A 15971-nucleotide genomic window follows, 5' to 3' on the forward strand; every position below is an offset into this window, starting at 1 on the left:
CATGAAACCATTAATTCCATACACAATCACACCTACGGTCAATTTAGAGCGTCCAATTTGCCCAATCCCCAAGTATGCATGTTGTGGGCGGAGAAAACCCACGCACACACGTGGAGAACATGCAGAAAGTCCCTGGTTCCGACCGGGTCGCGAATCCGGGTCTCTTCTTGAAGTGTTATATTGTGAGTGTTAAATGTACTTTTCCCATTCCGTCGATGTTCCCTGAATGCAGCACCTTATGAGTAATGGAGGACACCGCGCCGCCTCCGCTGTCACTCCAACACTATCGTCTACACTTTATACTCAAACAAACATGTGATTTAACTAAGTATCGACAACAAACATCACATTAAAAATAATGACATTTATATACACGCTCGTCTAATTGTGGGTGAGTTTAGACAATGCAACAGTGAGCAAGATAAGTTTTAATTAAGAAGGGGGGAAAAAAGCGAGACGAATCCCAGTGACACTATTTCCGGTTCCGTTACAGAAGCGTGCACAAAAGAGGATTTTGCCGCGTGCGCTTTGGCGCTGTGTGATGTTGTTCTAACGCCCCGTCGCCTTGTTTACCGGTATTTTCTATAGAAAATGGAGGCGTTTAGCCAAATAATTTTGGAATATCCTGAGTTAATGTACGGAGGAGTTGGAGTCACGGCTTTTGTCACCGGTGGAGCGCTCATATACAAAATTGCCACCAGGTAAGTTAACAAACGTGATCTCTCCTTAGCTAGGTTAACGTTAGCTTAGGAGCGAGTTGAAAAAGCGGGTTTATAAAGTGCACTGACCGTTCACATTTGTGAGTAATTACTGTATATCTCACACTAGTCTATATATGAACGTTAGCAATTCGCTAGCATTTATAGCCGTCTTGCTAACAAACTTTACGAAGTAGTGTTGTACTAACATGAAGGTAATTAGTAATTTTCTCTTTATTAATGCATACATGCATTAAGCAATGTATGTATTTGTCAGGTTTTGTATGCATATATACGTTAAGAAAGCACACATGCATACAATACCTGACAAACAGTTGACAAAGTTGTCGTGGAACCATAACAAGAACACACCATATGTTTCCACGTCAATATTATCAAACACACAGGCACACACGGAGACGACGTGTTGCTGTAAATAGTTTGTATTTTAAGTAGAGTACCTTTATTGAGCCAACTCCTTTAAAGAGTTGGATTCTACTGAAGGACAGTTTTGATCGTATTGAGCCAACTCTTTAAAGAGTTGGATTCTACTGAAGGACAGTTTTGATCGTCATACGTTTTGGATAACAGTGTCAGATTTCATCATGTTCAAATCTCACCTGCTCTCTGCAGAAAGAAGCCAACACATGCAAGTGTGAACTGCTGGTTCTGCAATGAGAACACAGTGGTGCCTTATGGGAACAGAAACTGCTGGGACTGTCCAAGCTGTGAACAGTACAATGGTTTCCAGGAGGTAAGTTAGAAAAGTATAGCCCCACTTTTAGACCTGGTATTAAAATCTGTCCTGAGGGATCTGATCACAAGTGGACAGTACGGCCAACACCTGCCATTAAAATGCATGATGTGACTAAGTTAGGTCTCTCACCTGTGGGCTGTATGCAATTATCGGAGGATGTTGTGTCTCTTGTGACACTAGAAAGACAATTTTAAGAAGTTATAATTAGGGCTGATCAATTTATTTCAAAATTGCAGTCTGAAACAATGCAATTAGATTGTCTTAAAAAGTATGTTTTGCAGTTAAGATTGCAAATGCAATTTATGTTTTCAAAAAACAAAGATTGTAAATGGATGTCATATTCAAATCCTTTAGCCCTAGTTTAAATTTACAGATATGTATGTGGTCATGGTGTTTGTGTCTGTGTTTGAGAATAATTACAAGAGACAGATGTGAATATTAGGTCTGAATTTCTTGGTATCTCAGTGAACCATTTGTATATGTCATCTTTATTTTTTTGCCGCTCTTGGAAGGTGTGTGATTTTAATAATTTTTTGATTGTTGATGATCCATCTTGTTTTAAGAATGGAGATTACAACAAAACCATCCCGGCTCAGCACAAGGCAAATCTGAACCATGGTGTATCTGGAAGCCTTCCCTCATCTGAGACACCGAAGATACTACAGTGGGTCAACTGTCAGATGCTCTTGTGCAAGAAGTGCAATAATAACCAGACTCTAAAGATCAAGCAGTTGGCCTCATTTATCCCTCGGGACGATGTATGTATTTTATTTTTCTCTGTTCACTGTAATGCACCATATGAGGACAACAATTAACACAGACTTTATTATGGTTTTGTCTGGCAGGAAAATTACGACGAGGAAATTGAAGCATACAAGCACCACCTGGAACAGACCTATAAGTTATGCAGGCCATGCCAGACAGCAGTGGAGTATTACATTAAATATCAAAACCGACAGCTGCGTACAGTGCTCCTAAACCATCAGCTTCGACGCTCTGTGAAGAGCTTTGAAAAGGTTGGTACAACCCATACACACTCTATACAGGTGGTTAAATTTAGTATTTGGCCAAAATTGACCAACTATTCTTATTACTCTGTTCGGTTTTGTGTCAACCCTGCATGGGAATGCTAATAAATAATATAGGCAAGGTTTTTAATAATTACATTTCTTAAATGTGCCTTCAAGGTCAGGCCCTTGTTTACATACTTTGATATGTAAATTACTTTTAAAATGTTATAAATGTAAAAAAAATGTTTCCCAGTAATATGCTGTTGTATATTTAAATAAACAAATCAAATGCCTTAAACTTCCTGTACTCCAAAACCGTTAGACTCTTTTCAGAGTGGATTGTATTTTGGATGAATTGCTGTAATTATCTATATAACATGTCAATCCCCACTGTTTCGTAACAGCCCCGGTCAGTTGCTTGCATTGTAGGAACTGAACATTGTGAGCACTGTCACTCACATTTCTGCAAGAGATACATATTGGTAAACACCACAGCTTCTCAAAAATAAATTTGAACCGGCAACCCTGTGGTTACAGGCCCAATTCTTTTCCTCTTTCCCATGCTCAAAAACTAACAAAGAAAACAAGAATCTTTGAAGCTAGGTGTAGTTGTTTGTATTTTGATGAGAAAGTAAGTTGAGTATACAATGTATAAATCTTTGATATTTTCCCCTTACACCAATAGTAAGTACATCCTAAATACATACTAATTTGTGTTTTGACCAATTATGTCAAAATATGAATATTAGTGCAATAGGAGCCTTTTTTAAATTAGTTTTATGTAACTGATTTTCACACTTGTTATTGTCTGTTGTTGAAGAAACTAAATCAGCTTTACCTTCCAATGTGTATGTTTGCTGGTTATAATAACATAATTAATAATAAAAATGAAAAATTGTCTTTTACATAGTTTATTGATCCCCATTTATTGTGAAACTGCTTGGATTAACCATGACAACCTGTTTTCTCCCCTACAGAACTCCTATTCTCTGTCTCCTCCTCTGGGGGTCACACTGTTGCGTACTCTGGCCTTCCTGGTTTGTGCTTTCCTAGTTGCCACAGCTTTCTGTGAATTTCCAGACCAGCCTCTGTCATCTAGTGGCCCACAGACAATAAACGATGGTGTCACTCTTAAAACCCTTAACGAATCCACCTCCAAAAACGATAGCAGTGGAAATTTACCTGTATGGCAGGGTCTGCTGGATCTCCTCCCAAACAATGTCACACAAAATGTATTGCTGATTTGGCAACATGGAAAGGACAACCAGCTGGTTGTGGTCTCTGTTGGCCTGTTGACTTGCCTTACTTCAATCTTCTTAGCAGGATCTGCAAGGTAAGCTACCTCCTAATTTTTGGGGAAATGTCACACAAAGAAAATTTAAATGAAAGAGAACTAACTCTTAAGTTCATGTGTATCTGTATTTTTAGACTGAGGAGAATTGATGCTGTGGCCTCTGTCTTGTGGTTCCTCGTTCTGTGCCTCTTCCTGGCTGATAGCTACTGGCCTGGTGCCTTGGGTTGGATGGACACAGCCAAGAACAGTAGCATCACTCTGTGTTGCCTTGTCAGCTTTGCATCTGCTCTGGCAACTCGAAAACCACAGGGTCTGCGAAGAGGCAAATATAGAAGGTCAGAATTTGAGCAGTAATCTTCCTATTGTGCTTGAAATATATACAACGGTGTCAAACCTCCTGTTTAGAGTAGAGGTGTATGTCCAATAGAGTAGAGCATGGCTTATTTTGTCTTGTTTCATAACCGAACCAGGGACTTTTTTAATTAAATATCTACTTTTAATCGATAACTCCCTCACTGTTTGTATGACTCTCAGGTTATGATACAATGACAAAGTTAAAGCACATAAGTGCAGCCCATGATAGGAATGAAGGACTACTGCTATTTGGTTAGTTTTCAAACGAAACCTCACCTTTGTGCACACAAGAAATTGCTCTGAAGTTGCCTGGTCTGTGTAAAATGCTACACAGTAAAACCATTAGTTACCAGTACTGACAGACACGAACACTGATATAATTATTAGCCACCACTTTGAAAATTGCCAAGTTCACCCTACAGAATGTGTCAATTGTAAAAAATGTGCCACAGTTTATTTCATATTCATTATGACTACTTGCTTTTCCAAAACCTGGGTGACATACAACATTCTCTGTGATGGACTAACCTTATGAGTTTAAAAAGTATTTTCAGCATTTAACTAGCACTAACTTATGTATTATTTATTATACCATAATGTTGGGATGAAGATTGTTCACTAACTACAGCTCATTGCATGAAACTTATCTTGTGATGACACTACAATCCATACTTTATGTGACTTTCAAACATCAGATTCCTCTTGTATCACTGAATAATATGTACAATTTCTAAATTGAAATGAACAATTGTTCAGTCCTTTAAAACAAACATTTTTATTTTTTTACTGCTAACATATACCACAAGTGTTACATATACCACTCCTCTGAGTTCTTAGGTCAGAGCTGCAATGTTTTACCATATACAGATATGTGGCCATGCATATACTGAAGTGCTGCAAAGAGGCTGCTGTTGCTGTTTAAAGAATACAAATGATGGTAATCATTTTTAACAATTAGGAAAGTGACAAATTGATTGTTTAAAAACTGGATAATCTTCTCATTGCCAGTTGAAATCAAATAATCGAAAAACACTTGCGAAGAGCAGACACAAGTTAATATTTTTTATAAACTACATAAATAGTTAAAAAGTTTTCTTGATTGCTGCTGTTCTCTGTCCCGTTGTTGCTGTGATCATGTACCCCTGATGATTTTCCATTCATATTATGGGTCATTTTCCCCCCTCCTTGAAATGATGCATAACATTTACTACAAGCCAGTAAATCTTGCAGAGCATTCTTTTTTCATGTAACACTTTTTTATGCAGAAAATGGCACCTTTTGTCCTTGGTAGGAAAAGTATAAAGTCTGATTTGAGGGTTTTAAGCTGATGGTTAAAAAGAATTCTCTTTAGATGACAAATGGACAGGTGCTGTCTTGTATTTTCCTTGAGGTGATTATGTCAGACTGTAATTATCTCTGGCGGCCTTATTTCCTTGGTACTTGAACAAGCAAACAGTTATGAAGGCCCTGCTACTGTTCATGGTCACTGACGGGAAACTTTTCAAGTGTCATGTAATACTGCAGCAAATGCCAAGCAAGTGTTTTTAATAAGAATCAAAGTTAAAACAAGGTGAAATGAGGTTGTACCTTGCATGTCCTGTTCGTGCAAGATGAGCCACTATAAACAAATACCTGACTTGCACAAGTGGAATATTGGACGGTTGTCTTTTATACGACCGTCCAATATTCTATTTATTTTCTTTTATTTCTATCTTTATATTTCTATTAAAATAATCTGAATAACGCAGCTGTACCACATGACGCAAATTATGTTAAATTTCACTAGCATGTAGTTGTTAGTTCACTTCCAGTAATACTAACCAAGTTGCATGTGCTAATGATGAACCTTGCTAGTTGCATTAACCTGTTGTTAATTTGTTTGAATGTATCGAGTGAAGTACGATATTTATTAGTACTGTGAATGGGTATTTCTAACTAATACCTCTAGATTGTATTTGGCCATTACAGTATTGTTAGCATTGCATGTTGTGTTGTCTTGTAGATGGATATATGACCACAAACGAGCACCTCTGGTGCAGTAGTTTCAAAGCTTTAACCTGTGAATCTTTTTTTTTTAGTAATAAGTGCTGCCAAATAAAGATGCTGCAGATGCAGTAGGTTGTAATTAAAGTATTGATTCTATAGAGTTAAGAGTTGTCTTATGTACAGACTGTGGCTTAACTGGTTTTAACAAAATGCAGCAACACCAATGATTTCTTTTGACATGTGTCAATTGGTTTAATGCTGAAAATCATGCAATGCAATCATTGAAAGCGTAGATGATATCTATAATATTGCATTTATTAGTAATAACTCCTTATCTATCTATCTATCTAAATAATCAACAAAATTGAATCACCTCTACACTCATTCTAATGGAGGCAAGATAAAGGAAAATGTATGAATATTGAGTATGAGCATGATGAACTTGAGTAGTGATTTTTTTTATTTTTGATTGACTTGGACATTGATGGTAAAAAGTTCAATGGTCTGCACCTGGCTCTGTGTGCGTTCTCATACGTGTATACGTTTACTTTTTTGTTTGAACAACTTATAATGTATTTTCTTTGCCAGTGGTTTGCCTGCTGTGCTGTACTTGTTGTGTATTCTGCTGTGCACGTTTGTTATACTGTGCTGCAGCGGCGAGAAGTGTGTGAACCCTGTGGAACTACTTTTTTGACTATGAAATGTGATCTGAACCCAGTCTAAGTCAGATAATGACAGTGTGCTTAAGCTGATGTGCTCAAAGGATAGTGACATTTGGTGCCTTTAGTGAACAATAACATTCACACTGCAGGTTGAGATAATTAGATAATTGATCCCTTGAAGGTTAAAGGATGTCAAAACCTACAGTAACTAAAATCTCAAACTTAATCTGTAGATCCCACTTTTACATTGTGAAGCACAAATGTTGCACATTTTTACAGAACGGCTTTAGTTCATTGGACATTTCACAACATCTGTGTCTGAGCTCTGGCAAATTTTTGATGTCAGTCCATGATGTGTTGCACCATCCATCCTCTACTGGTCCTTTACCCATTAAGAATTTAATTTATTTAATATTTAAAATCATTATCTTTTTTTGTCTGTAGACACTTCATATCAGTAGCAATAATAATAATACAATAGTAATTCACGTTATTGATGGAACACTTTTCTTAAAGTCACAAGGCTTTATGCCTACTAAGGCAGAGAAAAGAAAGAAACTCAACAGATCACACAATGAGCAAACACTCAGTGGAGCCAAGAAAAAAATCCCTTTTAATAGAAAGAGATTTCTGTCAAAACCAGGCTCGAAGAAGTGACAGGATAGAGAGGTGTATAAGCGAGAAAACAAATGAACCGCTTAATGCCAGAACATAAAAACAGATAATGATGTCGTCAAAATGGTAAAACAAAACGTTAAAGTAGCTCTAACTTGCACTTAAGGTCTTGTTATATTGACTGGGCTCCAAGTCTTTCAGGCTTTTGTTAACCTCACTTTTTATCAACCTGCTTTGTGAATGTTTTTTATAATGAATTAGATATAGACAGGAAGAATATATTGATAATTTATCGGTTATTTACTTGTTAATTGTAGGGCTGCAACAATTATTCGATTACTAAATCATCAACTGTATTGAGAATCGATTTTTTTTGGTTTCTTAAATGTGAATATTTTCTGGTTTCCTTGCCCCATTTGACAAACAAATCCTTAGAACTGAAACATTTTTGGTTTGTGGACAAAACAACACAACACTCATCACTTCGAAGTTTGGGAATGTAACGGACCAAACTCTGACAATAATTGACAGATTAATCGATTATGAAAGATAATAATTTGTTGCAGCTCGCCCTTACTGATATTACTATGATCACAATATAAACATTTATGACAAATTTAGACTCAAATGGATATAATTCTAGAGGGGTCACTTTTTTGCCACTGCATTTATTTTTTGCACTGTTTATAGAATGTTCCTGTATTTATCAGAATTTTTATTGTTATCCTACAAACAGCACTATTCCAACTTGTATGTTACAAACAAATGTAAAAAAAAAAAAGCAATTCTTTTATTGCCACAAACGACATTTTGTGGTATTTTAATCATGACTATGGAACTACCTTTTTTTTTACTAATGGAGAAATTAATTTTCTTTTTTTAATCCTAAATAAGATGTCCTGTGTTGTTCTAGAGATCCAGTATGTAACTGTAATGTTTCAGTAATGTGTGTGTGTGTGTGTGTGTGTGTGCGCGCGCGCGTGTGCTGTAAAACAAGTAACAAATGAACAACCCCTTTAATATTTACTAAATTGACATACTGAAAATGACTCCTACCCACCTGTAGAGAGCAACACTCAACTTTTGCTCGTATGGTTATTGCATTTGTTGCAACAACTTTCTTTGCTTGTGTTTTAATGAAGCAATTGGGATTAATGCTCCCAAACATGCAGTCCCTAATAATCTCTTTATAGGAGCACTGACCATTGGCATGTGCCATATCAAGGTCTGTCACTCCCATTATCCCCCCCTCTTCTTTAATCTCCTTTGTCCTGTGCATGTGCATTAGCGCCCCCTGGTGTTGATTGACTGGAATAGTGTTGTGGAATTGGTTGAAGCCACACAGAAGGGATGGCTAACAGACCAAGGAGATATTCACTGAATTTAGGAAAGAATATTTGATTAGAATTGCTTACTCCACCTTTAAAGCATCAATCTGTAACTCTAAGATGTAGTACAAATATGCTATTTAAATATTACTTTGATCAGTTGCTATACATTCTGTCTCCTCAGACATGGCAGCGTCGTCCATGCTGAAAGGCTTCCAGCAATATACCCAGTGCAAAATTATTTGGCTGCCCTAAATGCTGAAGTTGGGTGTCTTGTTGTAGAATTGAGCTCCAGTTCAACACCTTGTAGAAATGCTTGTTGTGCATGTAATGTAATAAAGAACTGGTGAAAAGACATGACTTCTGGGGTTTTTCTTTTGTTTGTTTTTCTTACCTGGTTTAACTGCAGCAATGGGGTTAAAGCAGAATACTTTATCAGTTCACAAAGACTGTTTCAATTCATAAAGAACTAGGCTTGAGTCTGGAAAGGAAGGTTACATTGTGCATTGTGAAAATGTATGAATGGGGAGCTGTGTCACTGGGCAGCGTTTCCCTTGTACCTGTTCTCTTGGCAGTTGCGCTGTTGTGTGTTGTCTAACAGCTGCAGCTGCTTTTTACTGACCGCTTTATTATAGACTGCTGCCTTTCTTCAAGTACTTCATTACATGGATATCAAATGTGTGGTAGAACGTTTGTGCCCCGACTTGACCTTAGAAACCTTTTAATGTAAAAAAACCAAAAACAAAATGGCGTTAAACCAAAATCACATCTGATGACTGTTTGTTTTCCACATAACCACAAAATGAAAATCCAATGCTGTTCTCTTGGTTTTATAAAAGCAAATTTCTCTGGGTTTTGAATCCTTTTTAATAGATTTGATTTTGTTTAATTTCTGGTCACATAGAGTCATGTTGCTCTTGTGTTGCAGATACCTTGCAGGCAGCTCTGCAACTCCCACATTCAGCAACCAGGCTCCTCTGTTCTTTCCTCACCCGGCAGAGTCTTTCATCCCCACTCCACCCCCAAATCTTTCCAAACTCATCAGCTGTCAACAGAGTCGTCACAAATGCAGCGATTCTCCCTCCTCTCTGCCTGGACGGTTGAGCAGAACCCTCTGCCTTGGCACCATCCCTTCCATCAAACGGACAGGTAACACAAGTCACGACTCTCATTCCATCACTGGCAAAACATCTGAAGTGGTGTCAGTTTTGTTCGTAGATTTAGTGGAATTTCACTTATTTGTGTTGTAATAACTCGATGCAAATCATTTGTCTTTTGTCCAAGTAGCACTAACCAGTTGTGATGAATGTGTTTTTTTTTTTTTTTTTTTTTCAGATTCTGGTTACCTGTTTAGTGGAAGTAGACCAACCTCTCAATATACAGACTCTCCACCCTCAGGTATGAAACCTCCACCTACCCCTGTATGTTCAATAAACCACTGATTTCCCTCTTGTGGGATGAGTAAAAGTTTAACATGCACTCTCAAAGCTATTGTTTGACATGTTTCATGATTTCTTTTCGTCCCCACAGACTACTTTTCACTGAAGTCTTGGAGCCACCCATCATCCCCGAGTCACTCTCCAACCCCTTCAATCGCTGGGTCGTGCATCTCCAGTTCAGAGTCGGCCAGGCGTCGTCCCCTCATCAGCCCAGCTCGCCTCAACATCTGCAGCCAGAAGCAGTGGCATTTCTGTCCAGATCCAGAACCCAAGCTCTTCTCAACCCCACCCGCATCTCCAGCATATTCTACTGTTGGACCCGACTCTCCCATTTATAGTGGCCGTTTTTCACCCGACATTTCCCCTTTCCAAAGCCAAAATGGTTGGTACACATGAGGTGACACTGTTAAAAATGTATTGAGGTTCTGCGGTGTTACTAAATACGGAGTAAAACACACTCAAATCACACATATATTGGCTTTATTAACACATTTATTATTATGATGCTTAGATGATGTCATATACGATGTGGCTGATTCAGTGAATCATGTACCTGGTTGCAGATTTGAGTTTGAGACATGGCAGCGTGATTGATAAGGAAGAGAAGAGTGAGAGGGCCAGCTCCTCGGGCTCATCCTCGTGCGTGGTTGGCACAACAACACAGGTGCCGGAGAGTACTCCTCCCTCAAAAGGTAAGAGTATATGACAGAGTTGTAAAAAAAAAAAAATGTATCAACTTTCACATGAACTAATATAAATTTTTTGTTTTCATGCCTATTGTGTAACTTGATGTAACCAACACATTAGGATCTCGTCCTTCTTAAATTTTGAGTGTCCAATTTACCTAAGCCCGATGATGCATGGGAGGAAACCGGAGAACCAGGAGAAAACCCAGGCACACACGGGGAGAAATGGGTATAATGTGCGCACAAAATGAATTATAATATTCTCATGAATTACTGGGATAGCGTAAAGCCAGCAAAAAAGGGCTGAAGCTTTGGGATGGACAGAGATGGTGTGAGTTTTATTTTAGGTTGGGAATGAGTTGCAGATATAATCAAGCTCCATCCCGACGCTTTAGTCCTCCTCGCTCGCTTTAATTGTGCAGCTTTCCAGGTTCAATTCATGAGAATGTTATTAATATTATTCATTTTGTGTGCATGTTTTACCTATTTCGTGGGAATGAATTAGTATTTCATGGTCATCCACATCAGTTTTTGTTATCTGTTCATAGATGGACAGTTTTATTGTCATTGCATATAGGAAATACAACAGAACTTTGCTTTCAGAAGGAAAATATGTCAACTCCGAGTAACATAACTCACATATGCACTGAAAACAGCAATGCCACATTGACACTTAATGATGATTGTCTTGGCATTAATGTGCTTCTTCCTCTGTGACATCTCCAGGTTTATTCAATCGTCTCAGCTTGCCGGGGATTCTAACGATGAGCCTGGCTGCCAACCTGTTCCTCACCTGCTTCTGTATGTACCACTACTGGACATGAACTTTTAACGGATCAGATGCTGTCTTCATGACTGTTTAGAAAGTGCCAGAAAGCATCAACATTAGGGCAGTTACTTTGTTTCTTGGCCCTTAGTAAAAAATACAGGCGTCAGCTGCTGATTGTTTTTCACAACAATACCTCCCTTTTGTTGAAGATGCGAGAAAAATAAACATCAAATACTGCACTTTTAAATGTGTGGTTTGTGACTATTTGAAGATATTTTTCTGCTTTTGCCTCATTTCATATTTGGCTTAGTCGTGAACTGTTACTGTGGAAGTGGACATATTTATTTAGATAAGACACCAACGGATAACATTTTGATGAAGCTTTGAGTTTGCATGAACAAGGGATCCAAGCAGTTGAGACAGGACTTTGTCTCTAACATAAGTCTGTCCAAATATGTGAGACAAGGCCCTTGTCTGTTGTCTGGTGTGCTGCTTTTGCCAAACATTGGGATGCATTAAGTAGCGTGTTATTTTTCTTTTTGCATTTTTGAAATTTGTACAGAAATTTGCATTGTAATCAGGTTTGCAACTAGCGATTATTTTCAAAATGTATAAATCAACAAGTGTTTTGGCCCAGAAAATATTGAAAGCTGTCAATTTGTTTCCCTTATCATCCACATGATGATGGTGTCTTAATACGGTGCATGTTTCACCTCATTTTTTCAGGTTTTCCCTTTTCATTTGTGACCTGTCTGTGTATTCAGTGGGGATAGATTGTCAGATTGCATCCTCCTGTCTATTCTTTGTAATACAGTTTACATTTAACATTTTTAATATTGTGGTCATTTAGATCATACACCAGAACTCACAGTTAAAACAGAAAAAATGGTTAATTTTCTGTTGTCGCTGATATTCATGGCTGAATTTGTACGGAGCAAAACTCCTATGGTGCAATACAAAGATTATATTTATAAGTGTATTTAAATTTTTTTGCACTTTTCTCTTTTTTTTCCCCTGTGCTCATTTGTGCTGAATCATGAATGTCTAAAATCATATCTATGATTTGAAATTGTAGTATTAGAAATCTAGAGCACGTATGGTTATTTGTGTGGATGCTGAACTGCTTTTCCACTACATGGTCCCGACACTTTTTTTTGCTTTCCATTAGCAGTAGTACCTGGCCCTTTCCTTTCGTACCTGCTCTGCTCTGGCAAGCGAGCTGAGCCGATTACTATATGTGACGTCGTCAGAATGCCGTCCACTGATTGGCCAGAGTGCCGTCACAGGAAGAGGCAGAAGCGCGATGTCCGACACAAGAATCGGAATGAACAATGCCAAACTGTAGATCAATTAAAAATACTGAAAACATCAGGAGCCTGATGTATTTATGATGGCGAGCCGCATCCCAATCCTAGCCGTTGTATTTCAGTTCAGTGTCTGTGCTCCGGTCATGCAGGAAGTATCAAAATCTTTTCAATGAACTGATTCTAATGATTCAGTACACTGAAAGTAACTGCTTTACAAGTCACTAGTTTGTGTGTGTCGCGTATGTAACAAAGTCACGGCAGTGTAAACCTACCTTAACTGTGGAGGCGGGACCATGTAGTGGAGAAGCGCCAATCGTCTACAGCAAGTTATACGTGTGTACGTGTGTGAACAGGTTACAGCGTTTTCAATGTAGAATATTGTATGTTGGGGCTTTTTGGTGTATTGTTTTTTTGCAAGAAAAGTTTTGCATTGATGAATAAACATGTACTTGATTTTAAAGTACAGTACAGTTACTGAAACACTACTGAAGGACAAAAACACTGTCATATTGTCTTAAGTTATGAATAATAGTCGTGAAAGCTATTACAACTTATCGACAGACTGAATATGCAATGGTGCATTTGTACGTGACGTGTATCCTGGCCTATGTTTATTTCTTCTCTGAAGAAGCTCATTAATTGAAAGATCAGGTACATGTTGTGAAAGTTCATTGTGTTTTTTAGACAACAGGAATTATTCCTTTACCTTGACGGCATGTATCTTCCGCCTTCCTCACAACTTATCAGCTGTTGTTGCTGATAAGAACCTGTGCACACGTTTCTGGTTGTGTATTTTTTTCAGACAAAATATGACCCTACCGGCTTTCCATACACGTGTCCTTATTTCCACCGTTAGTATTGGTTTTCTTCTGCGTGAATGACTCTGGCCTCTTCCCAGTACATTACGTGATTCTGTCCTTTGCCCACAATGCTGTAACCTGTTCACACATGTATAACTTCCTGTAGACAATTGCCACTACATGGTCCCGCCTCAGCTCGGCACAGCTCATTATGCTGAACGAGACAAATCTCATTTCATTTTAGTATAAAATGTGTGTCTGTATGAAAATTGAATTCGTATTTATTGTCAGATTTCCGTTGAAGTGTATTACTGTACTTTTGCAGCTGTGTGTGTGCTTTCCAGTCACCTTTATGTCGAGTCAAAGCTTCTTCATAATGCGTTAATATTCTCACTAATGGTTTGAAGGGTTGTTGTGTTCAGTGATGCCAATGTTTGTCTGCAAAAGCTGTTTTGGTCTGAGTGATTGTAAGAAACGATGCAGGATTGTTTCATGTGGACCAATACTTTTTGAATAAAGTGTTCCGTTTCTAGTTGTTTTGTGTTCTGTGGGATGTAGGTATAAAACAAGCTTTGCTAACATCGCCCCCTTCTGGCTTTAGCGACACATTGTGCCTTCATTTCTTTTCACACTGCTTTTCCTACATTCCTTACATTTGTGTTTATGTTCTTTGGTGAACGTCTCAGTCTAACTTTCATCACTGAGCTGACACAGAAGCCTCGAGGGAAGTCAAGTGTCTCATGTGTTGCCATAGTTTGAAAGACTGGAATAAACTTGGTTACTGAAGAGGTTTGTACTTGGAGTCTGCAGCTCTTGCCATAAGTTTCTCTTCTGTACAATCTTCCTGTTTTCACCAGCTGGTATGATGTGCTCTCACAGACATTGTGTCTTTCAGAATACAAGAAGCGAAGCCGACACATCTAATTTGACACAATTCAACAGGAAACCAGAGTTTTCAGGTCCGTCAGGGTTTCCACACCTGCAAAACAAACTGAAAACAACACACATTAACACACATGTACACATGTTTGCCTGAAATATATTTTCCCAAGGTGTAATCTCATGCACTGTTAAATAAGTCAAATGTACATTGTTTATCATAAAAGCTGAGAGTAGAGTTGTAGTGTCATGCTGCTTATGTTTGCCCCGCAATTTCCCCTTTCTACTACTGCGGTTTGTGTTCCTCTGCAGCTCAAGTACAATTGTCACTGTGCGACAATTGGTCTGTTAGGGGCCAAAGCTGCAGTTTTGAAACACTGGAAAGGAAAACAAGTAGAAATGAGTGGTGCCTTTTATTATTGCACACCAAATATTTTTCTTTGAATTGTTATCTGTCTGTTACTGTGACATAATTACATTTTGTTTATTAAACCTTAAAAGGCTTAATGAGATGGGGGAAAAAAAGGAATATATTTTGTTAATTATCTGCAGCTTTAGCACAATTCTAATTTCCTGAATAAATATGGCGGCCACAGAAAAAAAACCAACTAATTTTTCCAAATGCAAACTAGCTCCTGTTTTGAAGCCTCAAGATTTACAATTAAAATTCACCGACATCACCTGCAAAAAGGCACCTTTTAAATGATACCACCTGACCATCTCATTGGTGTCCACTCATATGTGCTGTCTATTTTCTGCTTTACAATATTGACATTGTATTCTATTGAAAAAGACCCAAAAAAAACAAGTGATTGAGACCAGTTACTCTTGAGGAAAATGTATATTAAATCAATGGAGAAATCGGCCCATCTTTGCACGGAGTTCCACTCAAAACATTGACTGTAGATAAAAAGTAGTGGACAAAGTCTTCAGGTCTGATGGAATGTTTGTATCTAGATTCAGGTCTTCTTTAACCCCTAGAACACCGAGCATTTAAGCTGCCGTTTTCCCATCACTATATTAAAGTGTACAGTATATACAGAGGCTATAAGAATGATTTTAAACACACCTGAGCAAAAAGTAAAATCTGATTGAATTTGGGAAATTTGGAATTATGTCACAGTTCAAAGTTTGCTTGGCTCATTTTTATGAACAAAATGAAAGAAAAGCAGTCCAATTTTATGGCTTTTGCACAATTATAGCTACGTTAATGTCACTACCAAAAAATGCAGTTGAAAAGAAATCATAACTTTGACTCAACAACACGTAAGAAGAGGGAAACATTTTGTAAAGCCTGAATATGTGTCCTATAAACACACCCCCAGGATTCCCGCGGCAATTTACCAAGGGTGCACCTGCGGCATAGATTCATGCCACGTGAGCACTA

At 38.1% G+C, this 15971-nt stretch overlaps 1 protein-coding gene across 1 annotated transcript; it reads left to right on the top strand.

Annotated features, from left to right (window-relative positions):
* The first annotated feature begins 481 nt into the window (after nucleotides 1-481).
* Nucleotides 482-14237, top strand: tmem201 (transmembrane protein 201). Its single transcript, XM_058643104.1, has 11 exons — nucleotides 482-701; nucleotides 1332-1452; nucleotides 2019-2213; nucleotides 2301-2471; nucleotides 3443-3798; nucleotides 3894-4094; nucleotides 9633-9853; nucleotides 10040-10102; nucleotides 10235-10525; nucleotides 10707-10835; nucleotides 11556-14237. The coding sequence occupies exons 1-11, from the start codon at nucleotides 592-594 to the stop codon at nucleotides 11651-11653; spliced, it is 1956 nt and encodes a 651-aa protein (XP_058499087.1). The 5' UTR covers nucleotides 482-591; the 3' UTR covers nucleotides 11654-14237.
* Nucleotides 14238-15971: the final 1734 nt, after the last annotated feature.

Source organism: Solea solea, chromosome 11 (assembly GCF_958295425.1).
Source record: "Solea solea chromosome 11, fSolSol10.1, whole genome shotgun sequence".
In the NCBI taxonomy this organism is placed as follows: domain Eukaryota; kingdom Metazoa; phylum Chordata; class Actinopteri; order Pleuronectiformes; family Soleidae; genus Solea; species Solea solea.